The sequence below is a fragment of the Miscanthus floridulus genome, chromosome 18 (assembly GCF_019320115.1).
Source record: "Miscanthus floridulus cultivar M001 chromosome 18, ASM1932011v1, whole genome shotgun sequence".
Classification (NCBI taxonomy): domain Eukaryota; kingdom Viridiplantae; phylum Streptophyta; class Magnoliopsida; order Poales; family Poaceae; genus Miscanthus; species Miscanthus floridulus.
This window is the reverse complement of record NC_089597.1, coordinates 50,146,213-50,173,681: the sequence shown is the minus strand read 5'-3', so window position 1 is coordinate 50,173,681 and position 27,469 is coordinate 50,146,213. Positions and strand designations below refer to the sequence as shown.

The window sequence follows — 27,469 nt, the reverse complement described above, 5'->3', positions numbered from 1 at the left end:
ACCGGCATGTGGCCCAACTTGCTCACACCGAGTGACTTCCAGACCTGAGAGCGCTTGGTGCAGGTAAACTGACGCGTCCTCTAAGCCCTTGTTTACTTCTATGAATTTAGATTTTGGGGCTACTGTAGCACGTTTGTTTTTATTTGGCAAATAGTGTTCAAACATGGACTAATTAGGCTCAAAACATTCGTCTCGCAATTTCTCACCAAACTGTGCAATTAGTTTTTCTTTTCGTCTACATTTAATGCTCTATGCATGAGCCGCAAGCATTCGATGTGACAGGTACTGTAGCAACTTTTTGGAAGTTGGGGTGAAACTAAACCAGCGCTAAGTTCTGTTTCAGTTTACGAGTTCTCAGAAAAGCAGGCAATGTCTGTCAACGGAGCAGGCTGCTCGGTTAGAGCATTCAGTGTTATAGATACGGCAGTTGGGGAATTGCTTGAAGAAGTCATTTGACGGGCGATTGGCACATATAACTATCTATCCCATTGCCAGGGCTTCAGCGGTGATCGTACAGACCACATCTGTGGTGCTGGGATTGATGAACACTTTATACCTGTTGGAGAATCAGTGTTTCAAACTTTCAGTCCAGCACAAACGGTTGGTGTATCCTAAGTACATAAGAAATCCAAAGCAAAAGTTTAGTCCATGTCACATCGGACGTTCGGATGCTAACCAAGATGACTAAATATGAGCTAAGTATAAAACTAATTGCACATAGACTAATTAGCGAGACGAATCTATTAAGCCTAATTAATCCATGATTCGCACATGTTTACTGTAGCACAACGTTGTCAAATCATGGACTAATTGGCTTAATAGAATCGTCTCGTAAATTAGTCTCAATCTACGCAATTAATTTTATAATTAGTCTATATTTAATACTTTGAATTAGTGTCCAAATATCCGATGTGACAAACACTAATTTTTAGTTCTAGGAACAGTTGCATGTGTAACTTGTGTATCCTACTATGACAGTTGCATGTGTCTCATGTGTTTCAGTGTGTAAGATATATGATAGTTGCAGGACTGTATCACGCTTAGAAAGGATCAGAACATTATCAACAGGTTATGTTACCATAATGCCTACCAATTTAATCGGGCATAAAGTAAGCACTGCACCACAAACACAATCTGACGATGAGATTCTACTCTGACGCTAGGCCGAAGGCTGACTCTACTTTACAGAACACTTGATGCACGGGTCTGCTCGTGAAGGGTTCACAGAGTCGGGGTAGGGCTGACGACAATGTGTCGCGATGGGTTATCTACCTTGCCGGCTCTGGCGTGCTCCACAAACGCCGATGGAGTAAGGAGGCTTCTATGGCAGATGCATATGATTCTGACATCTTCTGCTTTCTTGTATTTATACGGGAAGCCTTCAACCCTGTTGCCGTTGGGCAGCCTTCATTAGATTGTGTTCTGTAGAATAGAATCAACCTTCAGCCTCGCGTCAGAGTAGAGTCTCATCATCAGATTGTGTTTGTGGTGCAGTGCTTACTTATGCCCGATTGAATTGATGGGTATTATTTTATGGTACCATAACCAGTTGATAATGTGTTCTCATCCTTTCTAAACGTGATATAGTCATGCAACTGTCATATATCTTACACATAGAATCTTATATTATGACAGTTGCATGTGTATCCTAAGTACATAACTTTGTGTAACCTGTGTTTCAGTTCACTAAGATCACAAAACTTACGTATTTACTCCCTTCGTTTCAAATTATACGTCGCTTAGACTTTTTTGGTACACCTATTGTGCCATGCATCTAGATATAATAATATGTCTAGATACATAGCAAAATATATGAACTAAAAAAGTCAAAGCGACTTATAATTTAAAATGAAGGGAGTATCTAATAAACGTTGACAAAAAAACTAAAGAAGAAATTGCTTTTACTATCTTGACTCTCTGGCAATACCAATTTTGCATTCAAACTCTTAACTTAGAACCGAGGGATGTGTTAAGCATGTTACACATGCACAAATGTATAACAGAATAAGACGGAATGGGTATAGTAAATAAGAAACTTACTCATCGAACAAGGGATCTGCATGATCACGACCAGGATGAAAATTGACAAACAAACTTAAACGTTTGGCAGATTCACAGACCTCATCAGAATCTTCTCCGCTGCCATATATATCCACTTCAAGACCAACCAACTTGCTCTGATATTTGGACAGCAGATCAAGAAGCTCCCTTTATCTGATACGGCGTGGCCGCCGTGGGGAACGCAGGGGAGATCGGAGAAGCAGCTAAGATTGAGAATTGGAGTGGAGAGGGTAGCGAGGCAATGGCGCGGTGGGGAGATCGCCGGCGGCAGCGGCTGAACCGCGCGCCGCCACCATCGAAGAGGAACACCATCCTCTCGGGAGGTTCTATTCTTCTTCGATAAAATTGATTACATTCCTAAGTGCATCCTTTATAGTCCAGGTGCATTTCCTTACTAACAAACAATGGTCCAAGTAGCATTAGCAGCAGAACAACCATCCCAATGCACTAAGAGCTCCCAACAACCCCGGTTCAGTCGAGCTCGAACCACCTGGGATGGTGTAGGCACCACACGGCCCTGAAGGATAGGCGGCAACGACATGATGGCAGCAGGTGGATCCCCTTCGAACCTCTTCAGCAAGGTGACATGGAAGACATCATGGATGTGCACCTTCGGTGGTAGCTGCAGGCGATAGGCAACAGCCCCAAGTCGCTCGATGATCTGATAGGGCCAGAAATAGCGCAGCCTAAGCTTAGAAGGAGCAGCAGCCGTGATACCGACCGCCGTGCGCTGCTAGAGGCGTAGCAGCACCCAATCGCCAACAGCCAACTCCACATGGCGGCGCTTCTGGTTCTGTTGTTCCCGCATGGTATCCTGAGCGAGGATGAGGCGCTCCCGAATCTCAGCCAGGAAGATATCACGATCCCCAAGCTGTCGATCAACGGCAGCCACATGAGCCGCGCCCGACGTGTAGGACATCAAAGCCAGGGGCGGGCGCCCATAGACGACCTCGAACAGCGTGGCTCGAAGAGCGGATTGGTAGGAAGTGTTGAAGCAGAACTCCGCCCATGGAAGCCACGGCAGCCACGAACGGGGACGATCACCGGCGAGGCACCGCAGGTACATGACAATGATGTGGTTGGAGACCTCTGATTGGCCGTCCGTTTATGGATCGAAGGCCGAGCTGTGCAGGAGCTTCACGCCGGCCAGCTTGATGAACAATTCCTCCCAGAAGTGGCTGGTGAAGACCGTGTCACGATCGCTCACAATGGAGCACGGAAAGCCATGGAGCCGGACGATATTGTCGAAGAACGTCCGAGCCACGGACTGCGCGGAGTAGGGGTGGCTCAAGGCCATGAAGTGAGCAATCTTGGAGAACCGACGATGGTCAAGATGACGGACTTGCCGCCAACCCACGGAAAGCCCTCCACGAAGTCCATGGCTATGTCACTCTAGACATGGCTCGGCACCGGCAGGGGCTAGAGAAGGCCGGCCAGATGGAGATGTTCTGTCTTGTTGCGCTGACAGACGGCACACCCCTGAACGAACTCACGGACAAGGTGGTCTGTGCGGCTATTGTAGAACGAAGCTCGCGGGCAGTGCAGAGTCTTCTGTGCCCCTTCATGCCTAGCCTCATGGGCATCACGTAGCAGCTGCGGCCAGAGGCTGGAGCCCTCCGGAATGAAGGCACGGCCTTTGCAGAGCAGCAGGCTGTCAACAAGCTGCCACCTGTCTGGAGCTGTGCCCGCAGCAAGCTGGCCGCAAAGGTCCTAAGCTGTGGCATCCTCCTGCAGCTCAACACGTAGAGTGTCGTAGTCGGTGAAGAGAGGCCCAGATAGGACCAAGACCATGGCCTTCTCATCACGGCGAGACAGCGCGTCGATGACGGTGTTGAACTTGTCGGCGTGATACTCGACCGTGAGATCGTAGCCAAACAACTTGGAGACCCACGTGTGCTGTGGTATGGTAGTCAGGCGCTGGTCGAGGAGGAACTTGAGACTCCAATGGTCGGTGTGGATGGTGAAGGCGCGATGAAGGGTCGAGATGGCGACTAGAGGGGGGGGGTGAATAGTCCTTTTTTAAAACTTAATCACGTTGGCTAACCGAAACAAGTGCGGAATTAAAACTATCGGTCTAGCCAAGACTACACCCCTCTATCTATGTTCACTAGCACCTTGCAATGATACTAATCAAGCAACAAAGGTGCCGGGCTAGCTAGAGCTCTCCTAACCAATTCTAGAAGCAAGGTCACACAAACCTATGCCACTAGTACTTTAAGAAAAAGGGAGCTCCTACACATGCTAGTAAGCAAAAGCACAAAGCCAACTAGGCTCACTAGCAATGCTCAATAACAAGGCAACCAATGCCAAATTAGAGAGCGCAAATACTTAGCTACACAAACTAAGTAATGTGACTAACAAGGTTACACAAACCAAATTAGCCACGCAAGGGAGCTACTTCTATGCTACACAAGCAAGAAAGTAATTAGCAAGCTACACAAGCTATCTAATTACAAGAGCAACTACACAAGCTTAATATGTATAAAAGTAATTTGCAAGCTTGTGTAATGGGGATGCAAACCAACGGGAAGAACAAGGTTGACACGATGATTTTTCTCCTGAGGTTCACGTGTTTGCCAACACGCTAGTCCCCGTTGTGTCGACCGCTCACTTGGTGGTTCGGCGGCTAATTAGCATCACCCGCTAAGCCCGCACGTCGGGCGCCGCAAGAACCTACCCCTTGAGTGAGGGTAGCTCAATGACACGCTTTACTAGAGTTGCTCTTCGCGGCTCTCGCGGGGCGAGCACAATGCCCCTCACAAGCACTTCTCCGGAGCGCCGCACAAGCTTCTTGCGTGCTTCGACGGAGACTACCACCAAGCCGTCTAGGAGGTGGCAACCTCCAAGAGTAACAAGCACCACCGGCTTGCAACTCGATCACCTAGTGCCACTCGATGCAACCTCACGATGCAATTGCACTAGAATCGCTCACTCACACAATCGAATGATCACTATCAAGTATATGTGTGATGAAGGGCTCCCAAGCACTCACAAGCATGGACACTAAGTCCCTTGAGGTGCTCCACAAGCCATGGCCGAAGGCCACTTCTATTTATAGCCCCAAGGGATAAACTAGCCGTTACCCCTTCACTGGGCAACGGTCGGGCCAACCGGACGCTCCGGTCGTGTTGACCAGACGTTGGACCTCAGCGTCCGGTCGCTCGCAGACGACCACGTGTCCCGATTCCAACAATCACTTGACCTGACCGGACGCAGCAGCTTCAACTGACCGGACGCTGAACCCCCAGCGTCCGGTCGTTTCCAGTAAGGTACCGACCTCGACCGGACGCGTCCGGTCACACTTGATCGGACGCAGCCAGCGTCCGGTCACACTCCAGCTTCTGTGTCATCGTACGTCAGCCTGACCGGACGCAGCCTGCCAGCGTCCGGTGCATTCAGATCCAGCGTCCGATCAGTTGACCGACGCCAGCATCTTCACGACTAACTCGTTCTCACTTCTAACTTCTTCATCCTTGCTCCAAAGAGCCAATCACCAAGAATTTGCATCCCGCGCAATAGAAAATAGGCATACCATTTTTCCAAAAGCGCCGACCCAAAACCCATCTCACCCCTGCAAACACCACCTCCTTTGTAAATGTGCCAACACCACCAAGTGTACACCATCATGTGTATGTGTGTTAGCATTTTCACAATCATTTCCCAAAGGATGTTAGCCACTCAACTTGCCATGCCACTCGAACCTAGCGACGATGCAAAGTTAGATCACTCGAGTGGCACTAGATGACCGATATGCAAACAAGTTTGCCCCTCTTGATAGTACGGCCATCTATCCTAAACCCGGTCATAAACTTCTCTACACACCTATGACCGGTGAAATGAAATGCCCTAGGTTATACCTTTGCCTTGCGCATTCCATTCCATCTCCTCCAACGTCGATGCAACACATGCACCAACACGATCAACAATGATATGATCCACTTCATATCATCACATGATCATATTGGTTCATCGATCTTGACTCTACTTGCTCTTCACCGTTGCTATCGTCCATCGGCGCCAAGTCTTGCTCAAGCTTCACCGCCATGCGGTCCATCACTCCAAAGCCTTTGACTTGCCCTTCACGCTTGCAACCGGTCCATCAAGCCAAGTCTTGTCTTGATCTTCTCCACCTTGATCACATGACTCAATGTCATGTCTCATGTGCATTTAAGCTCCTTCATCATCACATGTGTGAGCTTTGCAACATCTCCAAGCCATTTTCACCTCCATGGCATATGTTGCTCACACACATGTACCTGTGGACTAATCACATGTGTATCTCATATAAACACAATTAGTCCACCTAAGTTGTCACTCAATTACCAAAACCAAACAAGGACCTTTCACGCGACCCTAGAGATAAGGCCGCCAATGACGGATGGCCTTGACTAGCCCAATGAGCTCGCGCTCATAGGGCAGTAGCTTGGTGTGGTGAGGAGCAACTGGCCGGCTAAAGAATGCAATGGCGCCGTCACCTTGGTGCAGCACAGCGCAAAAACCAGCACTGGATGCGTCGTAGTCCACGATGAAGCGCTTGGTGAAGTCAGGTAGCTACAAGAGGGGTGCGGTGACCAGCGCCGACTTGAGGGTGAGGAAGGCGGCCTTCGCTTCAGCCGTCCAGGTGAAGGCCTCCCACTTGAGGAGGGCAGTGAGTGGCGCCACCATGCCACCATAGCCGGCGATGAATTTCCGGTAATACCTGATGAGGCTAAGGAATCAGCGCAGGGCGCGTGCCGAGCGCGGACGTGGCCAAGCCTCCACCACTGCGACCTTCTCAGCATCCATGGCGACACCCTCGGCGGAGATGATGTGGCCGAGGTAGGCAACAGATGGTTTGCCGAAGTAGCACTTGGATCGTTTGGCGAAGAGACGATGATCGCGCATGAGCTGCAGCACCGCTTTTGACATGTTGTAAGTGTTCAGCCCACGAGGGACTGTAGATTATAATATCATAAAAAAAACCAAAACAAAGCGGTGGATGAACGGCTTCAGCACATCATTCATGAGCGCCTGAAATGTCGCTGGTGTGTTGGTGAGGCCAAAGGGCATGACGAGGAACTCGAAGTGCCCCCGGTGCGTCCGGAAAGCAGTCTTAGCGACGTCGTCCGGATGCATACGCACTTGGTGGTACCCGCTACGCAAGTCGATCTTGGTGAAGAAGCTCGTCGGCCACCGGGATCGGGAATTTCTCCTTGATGGTGGCATTGTTTAGGGCGCGGTAGTCGATGCAAAAGCGCCAACTGTCGTCGTGCTTGCGGACCAGGAGCACCGGGGAGGAAAATGGTGAGGTTGACTCCCGGATGATCCCCTAGCCCAGCATGTCCTCGCACTGCCGCTCAATCTCATCCTTGAGGAGCTGCGAGTACCGATACAGACGCACTGCTACCGGCGGGGAGCTCAACAGGAGGTGAATCCGGTGGTCGTCGCGGCGTGGTGGCGGCAGGGCGCGAGGCTCCTCAAAAATGTCCTAGTAGGACTGCAGCAGCACCTCCAGGACAGCGCGGGGATCGGCGATGGCGCGAGTGGCCACACCCTAGCTGCTCACACCGGTCCAGTGATGGGAGAGGCCATTGTACCAGAAGGACATCGCCAGGGCGCCGAAGTCCTAGACGATGGGCCCGAGCATCCGCAACCACTGAGCGCCAAGGACCAGGTTGAAGCCGCCCAAGTCGAGCGCGAAGCAGTCGATGGAGAAAGCCTCGCCGCCGATGGTGACCGGGGTAGCGAGACAAACACTAGGGCTGCGCACCCGGTCGCCGTTGGCCACCAGCATGTTGAGGCCAGCGCACGGGGTGACGGTGAGACCTAGGTGCTGTGCAAGCGCTGTGTGGATGAACATATGGGTGGAGCCGGTGTCCACCAGCACCCGCAGCTGAACTCTACCCACTGTAACCTGCAGCATCATGGAATCAACAGAGTTGAGGCCGGTTAGCGCATGGAGGGAGATCTCCAAGTTGTTGATCTTGCTGAGGGGGTCCTCCTCGCTGTCCGCCAGGTCCATGAGGAAGACACCACCCTTTGGCAGCGCACTTGTGTTCCATGCTGTAAAGCTCGGGGCAAAAGTAACACTGCCCGTTCCGCCTTTTCTCCTCCATCTCTGCTGCTGTGAGACGGCGAAAGCGAGGTTACCAACCCTCCGTCTTACCATCCTGCGTGGTGGCGCCCGAGTCGCTAGTGTTGGCCGACACGCTGGCGCGGCGGCTCGAGGGTTTAGGTGTCGTGGAGCTGTCAATTGTTCATGGTGGTCAGTTGGCCCAAAATAAGGTCCAGCTTTGCATCCATGGCCGCAGGATTGAGAACGGTGCCGGACATGGAAGTCGATGCACCAGAGATGGTCTCCGATACCAAATTGATACGGTGTGGCTGCCATGGGGAACACAGGGAGATCGGAGAAGTAGCTGAGACTGAGAATTGGAGCGGAGAGGGTAGCGAGGCAATGGCGCGGTGGGGAGATCGCCGGTCGCAGCGGCCTCACCGCGCGCAGCCACCATCGAAGAGGAACCCCACCCGCTCGGGAGGTTATATTCTTCTTCGATAAAACTGATTGTATTCTTAAGTGCATCCTTTATAGTCCAGGTGCATTTTCTTCGTAACAAACAATGGTCCAGATCCTAAAACCCCTCCCTAATTATTCTCTTACTAACACTGAAAACGCCTTAGCCACTGCTGGTCGTGACCCTGGCCGTGGCCTTCTTCACCCGGCGCCTATATTGCCGGCCTATGAAGGAGTCCACAACATTATCCCATACTCCATACCATCTTCCCGATGTAGTATGCCCCTTTTGTGAAGGCTTTCTCCCCCATTCTGCAGCTGCCTCAACTTTGGCTTGCCTACCTCAAAAATTTTGGATTAACACCATGGACATTGCATATAACAGACCTGGGCAGATCATGGGTGGCACCTGATAATCTACATGAAGATCAGAATAATTTAGTACATGGCTCAATCAATCAGGGCATGAGGGCAGGATGATAACAACTGGGTGGTGTTCAGTTTTCCAAATTCAACAATTTATCTAGGAGGAGAAGGAAAACGAGCAAATGCATTTATATGAGAAAACTACAAGGTACATAAGTGACATGTCTCTTGAATCTCTTTTGTTTACTAAGTATTATAGCAATATAAGATAACATTGCATGCAAATACTGAACATTGTTATAAGTTCATTAAATAAGCAAGAGGCGACCGTGACTGGGACGTACCACCATAAAACTCTTCTAGAATGTTTGTTGTACATAAGTATCTAATTGCACTTCTACAGTAAGGTTAGCTACTTAACAAGAAAGTATGCCTATTCCTAGCATATCCCATCATGATTGAAATTAAAAAAAACTTATGTGTCAAAATCCATACTCTTGCTCGCCCTTTGTATTTAGAACTAAAACAAATCACCCTTAACCAAATCTAATACTGATTGCATATGTTCCGGGAGCTAGGTTGAGGTCCAACCAGCGCGATGGAGGCGGTGGAGGTGAAAGCGGACGTGGTAGAGGTCCTCGCAGCGGCTCAAGCACGCAGTCGCTTGCGTGACCTAAGATGAGACATCGCCGATGGAGGTCAGCGGTGGCCTACCATGCACCAACGCTACTCAAGGTGTCCAGCGTCTGCTTCATCATTGTCTGGAACCCCTCGAACTGAGTCGCCATCTTCTCCATCGTCACTGAGAGAGCTTCAATGGAGGTCATCATGTCTTGTTGAAACTTGGTTGGTTTCCGCTTTGGAGCCAGGACGATCCAAGCGGGAACAAAAATTTAGCCACGTGGCCTTGCCTCTGCCCAAACTCAAGCAGTTCGGTGCACAAGGTAGACGTGGTCGGGAGACGGCGCCGGCTTGCTCCTGAAATCTATCGGCAGTCCGATGGTGCACCGTGGTCTCGGCGGGAGACCGTACGGTGAGAATCGACAGCTCCCAATATCAATTGTCACGATCCGAGTCAAGATCCTGACAGATATAACTAAGGGCCCGTTCGTTAGGCCGGGAAAAGAGTCAGGAAGCGTTCCGGCTGGATAAAGCTTGCACAAATTAAACACCCGATCCTGGCCGGATTACATCCTGGTCACGGTTCCCCCAGAAACCGAACAGGCCCTAAGTAGAATTAGAGGATTTGGGGAAGACAGAACAGAATGGAACAAGAGAAGGGAATAGAACAGAGTTCAGACTTGATTCATTTATGTTGTTTCTGTTATTCGATACCAACCACAGCGCGGTCACCAACGTCTATATTCGTGCACCCGCACGGCTCAATACACACAGCCACAGCCTCAGCCGAACCGGCCCATCACAATGTGAGCAGGCCCGCTCACTCGACACTACAGCCCCAAGGCTGACTACTTGGTCACTCGGCTCTACACCACCTATTGCCAGACACGCAACAGTCAAAGCCCTTCGCGCCTTCTTCATCTTCCCTGCGCTGCGCACCTGACACTTTATTACTGTTCTGTGTTGCTCTCCTTGAGTTTTAACACTTGTGTAAGATATATGTAGATGTTTGTTCACCTCGATGTCAAGCAACAGATGCTATGGCAGTTCAAGCATGATGCATGAAACCTTTGCAGAATTGCAGTTCCAATTCCGTGTCAATGCAACTTTGTTGAGCAAATAGCGAGGGTTATTATATTAGGACTAATTGATGAGGTCAGGTCACTGCGGCTAAGTTTTAGTTTCTTATGCATAAGCATTCAGATCAGATGTAGAAACCTTTCCCTGCTCCAAAGTCGTATGATAAATTGCACGTTCTACGTCATTGTGCCATCTATTCAGTCTTTTCTCAGACATGTTTCCTGGAATTGCCAGTGTCAGTGTCAGCTTATCGTGGATTCATACTTTCTTTAGGTAGTGGAATAAGCTTGCTCCAGCCTCTACAGCTGAAATACATATGGATGGGACGGCGCACCCTTTTTTAACTACTAGACTACTGGTCTAAGTTATTCAGGAAGTAAAGTGATCGGGAGCTATATATGTGCCTGCGTGAAGTTAAGGCCGCTAACACTCTATCGTGAGCTTCGTTTTCTGGAACACCTACATACAAGAAAAAAAAGTTGCAGGACTATATCACGCTTAGAAACGATGAGAACAACAGGTTATGTTACCATAATGCCCACCAATTCAATCGGGCATAAGTAAGCACTGCACCACAAACAAAATCTGACGATGAGACTCTACTCTAACGCTAGGCTGAAAAGGCTGACTCTATCTACAGAACACTTGCTGCATGGGTCTGCTGGCGAAGGGTTCACAGTCACAGGGTCGGGGTAGGGCTCATGATAATGTGTCGCAGCGGGTTATCTACCTTGTCGTTGCCGGCTCCGGTGTGCTGCACAAACTCCAAAGGAGTAACGAAGCTTCCATGGCAGATGCATATGATTCTCACGTCGTCTAGTATTTATACCGGAAGCCTTCAACCCTGTTGCCGTTGGGCAGCCCGGCCCCTTGGTGAACACGCCCGGCATCTCCTGCATCAACCGCCTTTCCACGTCCCTCCATGCTGTTTGCCCTTGCAGCACAGCAGCCCTGCCTAAAATGCTTTGATCTCCCCTGGAACCAAGGGTTGCTGCTGTTCTGGGAGCCAAAGACGAAGACGGCAGTGGACTTGCTGCCGTCACGCTTCTTATAGCTATACCGGAGGAGGGAACAGATGATGACGACATGTGCTCCTCAGTGATGGCTGCTCCTAAAAAAATCAGGAATGAGTATAATATAGAGCTTAATGATAACAAACAAAAACAAAATCCAATGAAGGGAAGAACCACTAGAATAGAAAGTGTTCAATCATACACAAACAGCTCACATCTATAATAACTGAACGAACAATATAAGAATCCAGCCTCCATCTATAAGAGCTGAACATTATAGAATTTTGAATCTTCCAGATTCAGCGAGGCGCTTATGGCATGACATGTCTAGTGACTATTGAAGAGGACCCAACAGAGATTCTCACACAGCATAGCCTTTGTTTAGCTAATAACCACTAACATCAAATATATGTAAAACATCTCGATGCATCACATATATACATCTCCTTATTAACTTACAAGATCATAGACGTGAATAGCATTGATCTTTGGGCCCTAAGTCCTAATTTAAGGGCAAATATCAATCCAGTTCATTCATGTATTACACCTGTGGTGCATTGGCAAGATTCATGTTTTTGGAAGCATGGGAAATGGATACGGAGAATGCCTAAACGGTGTACTTAACAAACAAAAGGGGATACCTTTGAAGGCTGAGTTTGGCATCTTTCCCACTGCTGACAAACTATCTTGTGATGATGTGTAATTGTAGCCTAGTACTTTGGGGGAAGCCCCTTCGCCAGATGCTTGCCACTGCTATGATTTTCGTTAGTGCCCAGAACAGCTCCGTCACAACTTACTAATTTGTCAGTGTGTGCATTCATCTCTTCTGGAATCTGCCCAGCCACTTCTTTTGAAGTGCTGCAAGTGAGAGAGTTCACCTCTCAATCCTTTTCTTCTTAACCTCGAGTCTCTTCAGACTCTGTGCTTCCTTCCGTTTCTTCCATTCTTCATTGCCAGGAGCCTCAATGACAGCAGGGAGTGACCTAGTCCTCATGAGGGTGCCACTGCCTGCAATATTCAGTAAGTATTTACAGATATTGGGAATTTGTGAAAAGCTGTTGATGTTCATTTCAGGCAACACTGAGATATTCGATTTCTCAACATGTGATTGTTACCTTAAAGCATGTATTCTTTCTATTTATTTACATTGCCATTAAAATTTTAACGAATGTACATAGTAACTTAATTAAAAACCAATTAGCAAAACTACATTTTTTTTAAAGTACTTCAGACACACATCTGTGCATATTGCTTCTGCACATAAGTATTCGTGGAAATATCAAATACTAAACTTCAAACTGTTAGTGCATCACACAGGTAACTACTAATCTTTTCTCAGAGATATTTGACGAAGAAATACACACCTATAACAGAAAGAATGACTGAATCAACAGAGTTCTCTGCAATAAAATATTATGCCGCCTACTTAACACAGTTTTGGAAAATAATTCACAATTACTACCATTTACCAAAACGATCACAATCGGCACTGCTAAGCACGGAATCTAAAAGCCAAATTAACTATCAAGGGTCGCAAAATACTAAATAAAGATAGTATAAACCCAACAAAGAGAAGACGCACGCACCTTGCAATCTCTGCCCATTACCTTCCGAAGAGGCAGAGGACGGGCTCCCGCTCGCCCGCCGGAGGGCGGGCCGCGCAGGCACCTCCACCGGCGGCGTCAGCACGGCCGCCATGGACGACGTCCGGGGGAGCTTGTCCTCCATCCGATCGATGCCGAACAGGCCGCCTAGAGACAGCCCAAGACTTAGCTCTACCTCCTCTTCCATCTCCTTCCGCAGATGCCCCGGCCTCTGCTCCGGTGGCGGCGCGTCTCCCTTGCCGATGCCGCACAGGAAGTCCCTGGAGAACCCCTCCATCGCGAGCGCAGGCTTGTCTCAGGAAGCCTCAGGCCTCAGCAGCATCCGAGAAGCGCCTGAAAGACGGGCAAGAGCTGAGCGACGCCGCAGGAGCAACCATTCCCGGCCAACAAGAGGCGAGGGGCCGGAGCAGAGAACACGGGATGAGAGGCGACTTACACAGGTTGCACGGAGGAGGGAGCTAGGAGGCCGCCATTGGAGAGGTGTCGCGCTTCTGCTTCTCCTCGCCGCGGCCTTGAGCGACTGACTCTCGCGGGGAACAGGAGGCAAAGCTTTCTGCTCGTTTTTGGGCTTTTGGGGCATGCGGTTCCGCTGGGGATGGCAAAGACGGGCAAGGCCTGCCTCCGGCACGACGCGCGCGTGTTTATACGGCGGCCGACGCGTGGTGCCAGCTTGTGCGCCACCGCGCAGCCGTGGCGGGAGCCGAGCGGGATGCGGTGGGCTCGCCAGCCTCGGCAGGGGCTGAGCCGTCGAGTTGTGGACGAGCGCCGTGACCGGTGGATTCCCAACACTCCAACAGGCTGATCCCTCGGTAGATTGTAGGAGATCCGAGGACCTCCTATAGCCATCATGGCATTTTTTTTTGGAAACGCTACTCTAGGAAGCCCTCGTTTGTTCCGAGGAGATCTCTTATCATCTTCTCTATCTTCGACGTGAAATTTTTATCGTCATCTTCGTCTCCGGCGAGATTTGTCATCATCGTCTTTATCTCCGGCAGAAATAGTCTTCTCTAGTGAGTTCAAGTATTCAGGATTTTATACATTGGTGGTCATAGTTCAAATAAATAGTCTTAGACAAACCTAAATGAATTTATATCATGACCTGAGGAAATATACACTAGTGGTAGGACTCCACTTATAGCGCAAAGTGGTAGCATTTTCCCTTCTCCCAAAGATAAGAGCCGAAGGGTGTAACAAAAAGGTATCAGTTAGGTTAGGCTTGATCATATACAACATAACTCGACCTATTTAGTATGCAGCAATCGCCTCGAGCTCCAACATTAGACCAAAATATGAAAGATCCTAGAAATACCATAAATTTGAATATAAAGAAGATTCCGACTTCCTCTTATCTATTTCTTGCCGTTTGTAAACCTCTCGTCTCTGACACTTTATCAAATCTAGTTTATGCTTAGGGCTTTGAAAGGGTGAGAGCTTCTAATGTTCTCCGGTGATAAAGAAAACCACTGTGTGGCGGTCACGGAAAGAAAATAACAAACTTCGAATTTTATTATGGCAATGACTTTAATACGGGAGTGCCGACGATAAACACACCGCACGCTCCACAACTTCTTCCCCATCTCGACCGCCCGTGCCCTCTCTCATCTTCCCTCTCTCTCTCCCCGACGACCTCCTCCACAACTCCGGAGAGCGAGCGGATCCGGCGGCGGCATGGACTCTCCTCTCTCCATCTCCCTCTCCTGTCGACGACCTCCTCCCCAACTCTGGCGAGTGGATCTAGCGGCGGCATGGAGGATTCGGTCAGATTTGGCGGCGGCCATGGCGGATCCAGCGAGGTAGACTTCCTCCTCCTCCTCCTCCTCCTCCTTAGGATTCCAACGAGCTCTCCCTCTCATCTTCCCAAACACCGGTGGCATGAGAAGGAAAGGGGTTTGGGGGAGGAAGGCCGGCCAGGTAGTGCCAGCAGGCGGTTTAGGAGCCCTGGCGGCGGTGGAGGCGACCGGGCAAGGTCGGGGCACGGGTGCCATGGCCATGGTGGCAGCGGCGGCGGAGGGAGGAAGGGGAAGGGAAAGAAGGTGGCGCTACGGGCAAGCTAGGGTTTCGCAGAAGTTTCGCGGTCGCAGTCGCGGCCCGCCCACGAGCTCCGGTGAAACCCTAAATTGCCGCGTCTATAGATGGCCATAAGGCCCGCGGACCATCAACACGGCCCACGCCCCCCTTATTTTGGCCCAGCCCAGGCATAGCCCGGCACGATGACTATCAGGCCCGTGCTGGCCCCGCCCGACTCTAGGGCCGTGCCTGGGCCTCTACCTTGGGCCGATGTGCTGGCCCAGCTCGGCTTGATCAGCCACCTTTATTTATTTACTTCCCATATATATAAATATATGAAAACCCTAATTTACTCCTCACGATCCCGCCGCTGCACATCTGTTCGCCTATTCTGCTATGCGGAGTCAGTCGCACACCTTCCTCTTCCCATGCGTTATACTCTGATTTCTCTGCTCCCCTCCACCGCGCATCCCGTAGCCGCACGCGCTTTCCCTCTTGCGGCCGCCCGGCCCTCTAGCTCTGATTTCTCTGCTTCCTCCGCGGATCTGATGTGCGACGCACAACACCGGCACCAACTGCAGCACGCCACGGCTCCAGCACCGGCGCCCCTAGGCGAGCGACGGCATCACGCTCCAACGCGCGGAGCCCCTCTTCTCTACTTGTGTGTGCGATTGCAGCGGCCTCGGCCAGCGTGGGCGACAGCTGCACGTCGAGCCTAGTATGCTGTCGGGTCGGGCCGGCACAGCCCGCCCCCTTTAGGGCCGTGCTTGGGCCGTTTGGTGCAGCCCGTGGGCTGGCACAACACGGCCCGATGCACCTGACAGGCCGTGCCGGCCCGCTAACCTCCAGGTCGTGCCAAGCACGGGCCCGTGCCATGCTGGGCCAGGAGGCCCGAATGGCCATCTATAGTCGTGGCGGGGCGGTGGGCGGCAGAGAGGACAAGGGTCGCCTAAGAGGTAGAAGGTGTCGGCGAGGAGGAAGAAAGGGAAGGGGCGGCGCGAGGAAGGAGACAGCCGTGCGACGCACGTAACGCACACACGGCCGTGCGTTAGCCACATCCTTTTACTATGTAGATCGGTATAAGAACGTTATTGCTTACATATTCAAGCTAATTTCTATTTTAACACTGGGTGGCAAATTAGGCATTTTTATCTAAAATCCTAATCTTCAAGGGTCTTGTTAAAATATTTTAAAAAAATATTTACTGAATTTCACTGGGCATCGAAAAAACCCTGCGCTGGCTACATTTTAAGAGGATAGTTGCTTAACGGAGTTAATGCCGTTGTCAGCTCGTGGCTCTTCAGAGCAGCAGAGATGGGCTCGGCTCGGCTGGGGCCGAGAACAGAGAAGCACCGGGAGCCAGGTCATCTCTAGGAGATCGGCGCCGATCAGGAGAAAATGACAGAGCCACGTCCTGCCACATAGGGACGAAACCAGCCAACTTATCCGGTCACTGCCACGTAGCCACATAGAGACGATGGCAGCCAACTTGCCCGGTCACACTTCAGGTACGTGCCACGCTTTCCTAGCGCGCCGCTTTCCACCGAAAAACTAGCCCCACGCAGTGCAGGTATACCCCACGCCATCGGTAGCTGCCGGGTTCCCGCAGCCCCCGCACAAGGAAAAGCCAAAGCAAAACGGCAAAAACCCGGCGAGACCCCACGTCCACGTAGCTAGCGACCTAGCGTGCCGCCGCTCTCGCGATCGCAAGGACGCGACCACGCCGCCATCGCGCGGCCCGCTGACCGCGACACCGGGGGCGCCAGTGCGAAAGGCGCAGTCCTTCCTCGCCGTGACCCCACCGGCAAGTAGCAGGATCTCCGCACGGGAGATAGAGACACGCTCACGCGGGCCGTGGCTCGCGCGGCGCGGTCACTGTTTCGCAAAAGCGGGGGCCCGGGGTGTGCTCGGCGCGGGCTGCGGCGTGATTGGACGGACGGCCAGGATCGTGCGGGCTCGAAGGAAGGGACGGCCGGAACCGAAAGAGAGCTAGCTGTCCCCACATCGATGATGGATGGTGACAGTGGCTGATTAATGATCGCTTTTCAGGGAAGACAAGTGGCCTCCTTGATTAAGATGAGTCTGGTCTTAGTTTAAGTTTTTAATGGGCTGCTTGCTTGTGGATCTACCATGGCCCATGGGCTAATGGGGTGGTTAGCTAACTATACTGGAGTATATGTGACCCCACTGCTCCTGTCGGCACTCCTACAGTCCTACGTTTCTGGTGGCAAATAAAAAGTTTGCCTGCCTTTTGCTGATCCTCGATACTGATGCTGACACACTCAAATAACTGAGGCCTTTAGAACGCAGGAATTTGCCATAAGTTATACAGGAATTTTATAAGCATCAGACATAGGAATAGGAAACAGAAAAATCCCTGCTTTAAAAATTGGACCTAAATGATCAGCAACTACAGATACCTATGCATACGGACGTGAATAATCGAGTGATCAGCGCGCTTTTATATAACCATTAAAACCATAGGGCATACGCGCTGGTAGCGCGGGTACATCATACCTCACAGTTCGTTACGATCCATTAATCGACTCACAGAATCGTTCGTTACGATCCATTAATCGACTCACAGAATCACGGCACTGTTTAAAGAATCCTTAGCCCTAAAAGCTTGCACACCAATTCACGTCCCAGTAACTAATACTAGTCAAAAGAATCCCTCCGGATTGTCTGGTAATGTACCTTTTGAGAAGAAAATTAGTAAATGTCTACTACAGTCTACAGTTTGCTGTACATGAAGCGAAGCAACACAAACATGAAGTACTAGGGGTTTTTTTTTTAAACTAGAACATGAAGTACCAGTTGATATACGGAGTAAGTCACAAACATTAGGTCATCTTAAATTTCAGCCTTTTACTCTTTACCGGAGGAGCCAAACCAAGGTCTTTACAGAGGTGCTCGTCACTCGTCAGGCTGCAGCGTCTTGGGAACAGCACCAAATGCACCGCGAGTGACTTCCAGACCTGAGCGGGCTTGGTGCAGGTAAACTGGCGAATTCTTAGAAAAGCAGGCAACAAAGCCCTCGAGTTTTTATTGGTCCTGGACTCACATGAGGATTTATATCAGCAGCCTCTCAGTAGAATGCAGAAAGATTACCCAATTTGCAGCCTCATTTAGTAGAATGCACAGACTCTGGAACCTTAACAGTTCTGATTGGCTCAGCACAATGCCCCATTACTCTATGGCTTCACATACTTGTCGACATACCCCTGAAGAAAATAAAACAAGTCAGTGGAGCCAGATATTTATTGAAACAAACATGTGCTGAACAAGAAAATAGCACGGTAGAAAGCTAAAGGAGAATATGGTACCCTTGATTTAGAAATATCAGATTTGGGGGCTGAATCACATTTTCTTATGTAAACAGTGTGATACAAAGTTTTCTCATTCCAGAAAAAGTATGTGAGCTCAAAACTTGCAAGCACAGTATCAGATTATAGCTTGAAACGTTTCTAACTTGACATGTATGTCACCCACTTATGTGGGGCCAATTGATCCAGACAGATTTTGAATCCCATGATGGAATTCAGAAACTTAAATCAAGATGTCAGTCCAAGTGATGAAACAAATTACCATATGACCAAACAAGATAAATGTAGACAATATACTCAATTAAGTGACAGTACCAGAATGGAGATTTCACATAAAAATATAAAGATATGTTGCCAAACTCCACTAAATAATTACCAAATGGCTGGATGACAACATAACACGGACTTCAGGACATCAGAGCTTAGGAGCTTAATAGCATGGCACCAACTAATTGCGACTTGTGTTTCTCAGTATCAAATATCAAGGGCATGGCATAATTTCCACTTCTCCATGATGTTCAGGTGCTAAACAGTTCACATGCCATGAACAAGACTATTGCATAACATATTGTCACAGAATGCTACAAACATATGAACAGAAAGAATATGTACGCAAATAGCCAATATTCTAGACATGTGACAATAGACATACCATTACTAATTTGGTCACCTTCTTTTGAGAGGATTGTACATAATGTTTCATCTTGGCAGGTGTTTTCGGAATATGACTGCTAGGGACTGAATTAGAAACCTTATCAACTGTTTTCCTGACAATAGTTTTGAAAGCCTCTTTGCTCATGTTACCCTGCCTCCATGATGGTTTAAGAACTTCCTTAACAAAATCAGCAATAGCAATCTTAAAAAGCTTCATTGACCGGGAGTCTTTACCCTTCTTATTTTTGTCCAATGTTTGGTCATTGTCAACATCACCAGGGATATCTGAGTTCCAGTCTTTAGCACCCAAAAATTCAGGACTTGCATTCTCCACCACACCTGCCTCAGTATCTGCTGCCACCCCTCCAAGTCCCTCAACTTCTGACTCAGCAACAACCCCCAGTCCATACATATTTTCACTGTCCATTTCTAGGTTCATAAGTTTTGATGCATCACGACTATCAGCAGCACTCCAGTTCTTCTCTTTACGAAGATCTACCTTGTTGATTGAACTGCTTGATGGTTCAATACTGTCAAGCAATGGATCATATGGAGCACCAGAAGCAAACTCCTGACGGAATAACTTTTGTTTATTGGGCACAGGTTCTGCAGAACTTTCATGGGCATGTGTTCTGGATCGACCAAAAGGAGACAGTGTATTCATATGTTCTGCTGTTGTGGAAACAGAACCAATTGCATTAGGGCTTACAGGATCCCCAATATCTAGACTTGGATCTGTTTTATCAAAGGTTGATGCAAATGGATTGTAGTGGGGTTTGATAGACGATTTAGTCAAATCGACATCAGATACGGGACCAAGATTGTTACTTCCTGGTAGATTTGATGGAAATCTCTGGAAAGTGGGATAAACCAAGTTACTTCCTGACTCCAGATTCCCAGGAGGTTGGTGCTGACCATATGGAGGCTGATGAGATGAATAAGATAGACCTACACCAGAAGGCTGCTGGTTAGAAGGAATTGCTGGTGGGAGAGTATGATGATGGAAATTGAATGGTCTAGGATGAGACACATCTTGTGGAGGGTAGCTTCTCATCTGGTTCTGCAGGAACTCATTTGCTGGTGCAATAACTTTATGCTGTAACTGCATTTGAGGGAATTCTGATGTTGCAAATGTTGGTTGTCCTGGCGGCTGAATCATATTTGAGGATGACATGTGTTCAGGAGGACACAAACTCTGAGGATGAGGCTGGAGATGATCAGATGCCATGGAGCTCTTGGTAGTTTGTACAGACATATATGGGACACCTGCAGCAGGTTGGCTCATAAGAATTGGGTCACCTGCTGATGAAGACACATTTAAGTCTGATTGAGATTCTGATGGGGGGCATGGCCTTTGCATCTTATGAGTACCAGCAGAAGCAGCCACTGGTTGTGAATGCTCAGAAATTAAATTGTCACTGTGACAGTGCTGCCCAAGGGCAACATCAAACGCAGCATTATCTCCCACTTTGCCAATTAAATCATTAGACGAACTATCCAATTTTGATGTCAATGCCAGGCCCTCTTGCTGAGCAACTTTACCTCCTGAATCATTGCCATCACCAGCAGGATGAACCCGCTTAGCAAATGGTGGCCTGCTCTGCTTTCCAGGTGAGGAACTGAAAGAAATTTAATACTGTTAGACTTCCAAAGGGAGCAAGATATACATATCGAATTCCATAACTTATAACAAATCTAAATACAGAAATACAATTACAAAGATGAACTGATGCATCTATTTAAAGTTCAAGGTAAGGTACAAGGCATCATACCTTTGGGATGGGCTGCACTTGTTTGCCCCCACTGGACTACCACTTCTACCCTGAGGTGACTTGCTCCGGGTTCGTTTCTTTTGTCTCCTCCCATGCCTTTTACTACTTTGACCTCCCTCAAATTCACTGTCACTTGTATCTTCTTTGGCCAGATGCCCAAGCACATCTGTGCCATGCTTCACTGGGTTGCTCTCATCCTTCAGATGATAATTTTCAGCCTTACCATTTTGCTCAGTGCCATGAGGGGTATTCACATTTCCTTTTGCATCAACATGTTTCTGATAATCGACTTCAGTATTTCGATCACTTGAATGACTGTGCATGTTATCTTCAGGCAATATCACGAGGGTGCTGGCACCCTCAGGACCAGCATCGGTCTCATTTGCACTGTCATCGGAGGCATAACCTTGTATTAGTCGGAATGCGCTCCCACCATCCTCAGTTGCATGCGCAGATTTAGCATTCTCACCACTACCAGGTGGCAAATCCTTGCCCGGGCTTGAAACATCACTGATAGACTTTGACACATTAACATTTCCAGTACATTCAGCAGTCACGAGCGAAGAATTCTCTGGGGTAAGGGGCTGCCTTGATGGAGAGTCCTCATCCCCTGGAAATTGCCATGATAAAACAAATGTTTAGAAACATGATGAAGTGAAAAAGAAAATTAAGCTGAAACGCCAAAGTCGGTACAACATTCATGCACAGTGATGTTTTTCATCGTACGAACTATCAGTTGTCATTGCTGCGACGCCAAATGCAGCAGTGTGAATAAAGTGGCTTTAAACAGAGTCATAGTACCACTGTACTGAGATGCGGGAGGAGGGAAAGGGGAGTGCTAACCATCCATATCCATATCTGAGTCATCAGAAACAATTAGCTGAGTAGCTGGTTCCAGAGTTTTGGCAAAACGACCACCATCAGATGTGCCTTCTTTTGCTTCTGCTTCTGCGTCCCATGACTGTGCAACACCAGGTGTGTGAGGAGGAGACTGTGATGCTGCTGCTGCTGGTGGTGGTGGTGGTGGTGGTGGAGGAGGAGGAGGAGAAGGTGGTGGGGCAGATGGCCGAGGTGGCGGTGGAGGGAGGGGCGGATACTGTGGAGGGGCCTGATGCATAGCTTGTTGCGGAGGCAGCATCCCTGGCATTGGCATGGGCGCATAACCTCTCTGCTGCGGCAGCATTGGCATCTGGTGCATCTGACCATGCTGCGCAAAGGGGTATGGCTGGTTCTGAGGTGGCAGCACGCCATGCTGGTATGGCCCAGGCGGAGGCCGCAATCCAGGGTGCTGTGGGTATGGCGCTGGCAGCGGTCGCACAGGTTGCTGGGGAAAGGACCCAGCCACCCCAGCTTGCTGCTGGGGCGGCAGCGGCGCGCCATGGCGATAGTGTGGATTGAAGCTCCCTCCCTGCCCGTACATCTCTAGCTCCGGAATCAATCAATCAATCCCGCGAAACTTCCTGCAGAGTTCAAATTCCAATCAGACCTTGTCAACAGTCAGCGCGCAATTAAAACCAACCAAAACAAAACCACGCACACCCAGACACAAGCGGATAGCGCGATTGCCCCGCTGAAATCACCTCAGAAATTCCAAACCCTAGATCCAACCGAAGCAGGGATCAAACCAATCGTCGTAGCATCGGCTTCATCGCCACAGACAGAGCTACCAAGGAGGAGGAGGGGGGTTCCGCGATTACCTGCTACGAGTCCGGAAAGGAGACCCCGCTGCGCCCTGCGGGAGGCTCGGATTCGGGTCGGAGCGGAACCCCCAGCTGCTCGCGATGGCCTGCGACCCTCTGGGGGCCCCGGCGCGACGGGGCGGGATCGAGCGACGACGGCGCTAGGTCGCTGGGGTTGGCTAGGATTGCGAGATTTTGGTTTCGCGGTGCGCCATGGGCTTGGAGCGAGCAAGGACAGCCTGACGGGTCCGAGCGACGACGGTGCTAGAGAAACTGGCTTTTTGGGTTTACAACGGGAGGAGAAGGCAATGACGGGGCGGAAGCGGCACACATGTTGGAGAATCTGGGCCGCAACTAATGGGTCGGACGGTGAGGATCTCCCACAAAGAATAAAGGGCGAGGTAAAGGCCCCTCTCTCTCTAGACCATAGAAATTTTTCCTAAGTGAAAGTGATCTTTGAAACAAAAGGTTGGTCATCCTAAAATCCTACAAAATTTCAATGGAATGGTTCAATTCACAAGAATTTTGGGGAAAATTAACATCTTGGAAACTTTATTTTTCTCTCTCTCTCTCTCTCCTAATTCTTGTAGAATTGCAAGTGACATGTAACTCTAATCATATGTTTTAGATATCTTGTGTTCCAATGAGACCGTAAATATATTTTTTTTTGCAAAAGGGGCTTCTTCAACATTCATTAGATATAAAAATTGTAACTACAAAATCCTCCTGATGCGACACAACGAAGGAGAAAATAAAGAAGATCCAGAGAGATCTGAGTAGTATTTTTCGACCTGCAGCGTCCGGTTTTAAGAATAAAATCAGATACACACCATATGTGAGTCTAGGAAGTCAAATCTCACATATAACTACAAATAAAGTTATATCAAAAAACAATGCTTAAATACATAGCGTAATAGTATAAAGATTATAACCTCAGAGTATAGACAGCGTAAAAACAACTCTGATCTTCAGGAGAAGACTCTAAATCCACAGGGACAACTGACTGGTTGATCATAAGCCTAATTCCTCCATACTCTATCAATCTAGTACTCATCCGAAATTTTTATCCAAATAATTGAAAATAAAACAAGCATAAGTATATGTCGTACTCAACAAATATAACATGGGGTTCATAAGGCTCAAAAGGCTGAAACTGGTTTAACTATGATTAGTTTTTAATGGGTCATGATTTTAGCATAGGAGTAGCAACAAGTTTATCTCAAGCCCATAAATATATGATCAGGTAAACATGATTAATGAATAGCATAAACAAATAACCATTAGTGAGCATCTTCATCATCCATATCATTAGTGTTCATCATCTATTCAGTAAGGGTTGCAAGGCCGCTCGTGACCGTGAGCACGGCTGATATACCAATTTTACACTCTGCAGAGGTTGTACACTTTCTTTGTGAGTCGTGATTTACCCTTTCGCCCAAAGTGATCAGCCTCTTGACCCACTACCAAGGAATGTCGCCAGGGTTCACTATGAAGCCTTTCAAAGGTTCGTCTAACAAGTTAGGGTCATTAGATTCACTCGGCAAACAGATGTAGGAACCCCCTTTCCGATGGCACAATGACACGCAGCCTATACACAAGCTAGAAAAGGTCCTCATACTGAGCTAAAGCTAGAGCCATATAGCCCTCACAGTTGTACTGTAAGTCCCAGATGATCACTTACAGATAAGTCCTTAGGGAGAGGAATCTAGAGTACCATAAAAACAGCCCAATGCTCTAGCCCCCTTATTCCATATTGCTAAAAAGTATATTTTAATGTTTATTGCATATACCATTAGTCAAGTCACAAGATCATGGTTGTAATTGAGCACTAGCATCAAACTACCCAATGCAATACCCCAAAGGTAACAAGGCACAAGGTACAAAGTACTAGCAATTCCTTAATGGTAGTCAAGGTAGACACATGCAATATGAATTAAATGATTAAAGGTGAATAGGTAACAAGGATGGTCTCATACTATATTTGCCTTAAAACACCAATCCTTCGGTAAGCTTTAGTCTTCAACGTTCTTCTTCTTCTTCTTGATCACCACGTATACCTCATCGACTGGACGAAATCATAAAGCATCACACAAGCATCCATATAATCATACACAAAGCAAACAATAGATCTAAATCAGAACAATACACCAAATATAAAATCAAAATGAAAAGTTTGTGAAACGAATCTACGTTTCGCTACGAAGATAAAGACGCGAGAAGCACGCTAATTGGAGCTATGGTTGAAAAGATACAACTACCGAGAAATCTACTCATGAAAGAAAACCATTAGCTTCATGTGTTTTAATGGTATAAAAATATATATAAGATATTTTATAGATAATATAAATTAAGTCAAACTTATATTTGAATTATAAAACTAAAGTAAAACAAATCATATTTTATTTATAAAACCCAGTTGCGTAATTATTATTCAAATTAGAGTTTAAACCATAAAATTTTAGAAATAGTGACGTGGTAAACAATGTTACTAACGCGTAGATCTCGTTGCTATGAATCTAACGCAACTTGAATTGGCTAAAACGGAGTTAAAACGCAGAAGATATGATTTAAACAAGATTTCCTTTAATAAAATAATAGATTAAATCTAATCATGAATTTTAAAAGTTGAAAAAACATCTAACAGTAGTATTAACATATAGATTATGAAATTATGAACCTAATGCAAGTTGAACGGATCAAATCGGAGTTAAAACGGAGAAGTTATGGCTAAAACAAAATCAGTGGCAAATCTGTAAATAAGTGAAAGCGTATTTTTTGAAATCAACCGAGCAAAATACGCTTTTTAAAAGAGCAAGGCGTAATCTGCGGATTGCGCAATGGACCGCAGGTTCTATTTTGAATAAACCGAGGGTCTCTTTAATAAAAGTGCCAACAAAAAGGTATCTTCTAATCTGGGCCACAGATCTCAGATCGGACGGTTGTCATTGGATCGGGCGAGGGAGAGAGAAAACAATCGCCGGCGTTGACAGGGACGATGGCGGCGCCATTGCCGGCAAAGGGAGCTCGGCGACAAAACACGAAACACGACCTACGGCGCATGAATGTCGACGGGAAAAGCACGGGAGGAGAGAGGATGTTGAGGCGAGCTCACCTAGAGCACTGGTGGGGACCTTCAAGCACCGGAGACGCCGCGCGGCTTGGTGGAGCGGACGGCGAGTGACGGCGCTAGGTTGCGGTGCGGCTGCGGCGCTCGGGCGATGGTAGCTGCGGATCTAGAGCTAGGGATTGGAAGAGGAGGGCATGGGCATCCGCTATTTATGTCCCTAGAGCCTTGGGAGGCACGGCAAGTAGAGGGAGACGTGAGCGGGGCGGACACGGCCAGCGGCGTGGAGTCCAGCTCAGGGACGACTAGAGGAAAGGGATGACCCCGACATGCGGGCCCGGCGCGTTAGTCGCTGAGGAGGCACATGACCGTAACGCGAGAGGGAGGCGGGTGCACGGCGGCTTCGACTGGGCCAGCCCACGAGCGGAGAGGGCGGTTGACGTTGGGCCGTGGGGAGGAACAGATGAACCGACGACCAGCTGGGCCAGCGGGAGGCAGAAAGCAGAGCTGGGTCCGCAGAAGAAAATGGGCCACGAAAAAAACGGAGGAGGAGCTGTGGGCCTGCGCAGGAGGGGAGGAGAAGTAGCTGGGCCAGAGACAGGAAGCCCACGCGGGGATGGCAATGAGGAAGAGAGGGTAGGCCAAGGCGGGCCGGTGCTGGGCGGCTGCTCGGGCCATAAAGGATTCTCAATCTTCAAATTTTCTTTTCTATTTCAAAACCAATTTCAAATATGAATCAAATCTAATTCAAATATTATTTCAAATATATACTTTCGATTCAAAAATAGGATAAGGACTTTTGTTAAGTTTTAAATAAATTACACAGCCTTTTTTAAACTCTTTTATATTCCAATTTCTTTTTTTTCTTTTATTTCAAAGCCATTTTCAAATTCATTTTCAAAAGCAATTTAAACCAATTTGAATTTTAACCAAAACCACTCAATCAATTAAATCAAATGCACTGGCATGTATGCACATCCACGTTTCTAAACCTTATATTAAATTTTAATTTCATAAAATTTTTTATTTTCTATGTTTTAATGAACACAAAATTCCAAATTTAATCATTTTAGCTCTATTTCCAAAAGAGGCAAATTTTAGGGTGTTACAATTCTACCCCCTTAAGATGAATCTCGTCCCCGAGATTCGGAAGACGTCAACTAGGAGATAGGAATACTTCGTCTTTGGATTCTTCTTTACTTCATCGTGTAGTTCCATCGTCTTGGTGAGCATTCCATGTTACTTTGCATACCTGTTGACCTCACTCCAAACAATACTCAGGTAACCCCAATCACTAGGCCACCTTCCTATAATACCCATTCTCTTTCTTAAAACATCCACCTTTCGACGAAGCCTGATGAACCTCTTGGTTAGAAGGAGAATTTACCACCATTCTTCAAAACATTAATGATTCCGATCAAGTTGCTCAAATTTGGAATACCATTCTTAGTCCTTGGTGTCACCCGAACCTTCTTAGCATAATTCTCCATTGCTAAGGGCATTGGCTGTGACTTCTTCTTCAGGTGATAGCACTTTTCCAAGTCATAATCAATATTGTTCCAACGAGGGTAACACAAGCTCAAGACCAACTTAGTGAAGATGTCCTGTAGATTCTTATGTTCCTTCTAGATATCACTTTTACTTCTAAAAAGACAGTATTTCCATGCTCCACAATGGATAACTCCAGATGCATGTTAGGTAGTTCAACTCACGCTTCCTTAGTCGACTT

General features: G+C 48.1%; 1 protein-coding gene and 1 pseudogene across 1 annotated transcript; both read right to left on the bottom strand.

Moving 5' to 3' along the window:
• Window positions 1–1,221: 1,221 nt before the first annotated feature.
• Window positions 1,222–13,792, bottom strand: LOC136523003 (ninja-family protein 3-like; annotated as a pseudogene).
• Window positions 13,793–17,680: 3,888 nt separating this feature from the next.
• Window positions 17,681–22,953, bottom strand: LOC136520361 (zinc finger CCCH domain-containing protein 55-like). The gene is made up of 5 exons (XM_066513834.1): window positions 22,695–22,953; window positions 21,841–22,457; window positions 20,998–21,607; window positions 19,224–20,844; window positions 17,681–18,469 (listed from the first exon to the last, which is right to left on the bottom strand). Exons 2-5 carry the CDS (start codon window positions 22,415–22,417, stop codon window positions 18,440–18,442), a joined length of 2,838 nt encoding a protein of 945 aa, XP_066369931.1. The 5' UTR covers window positions 22,418–22,457; window positions 22,695–22,953; the 3' UTR covers window positions 17,681–18,439.
• Between the last annotated feature and the right edge of the window lie 4,516 nt (window positions 22,954–27,469).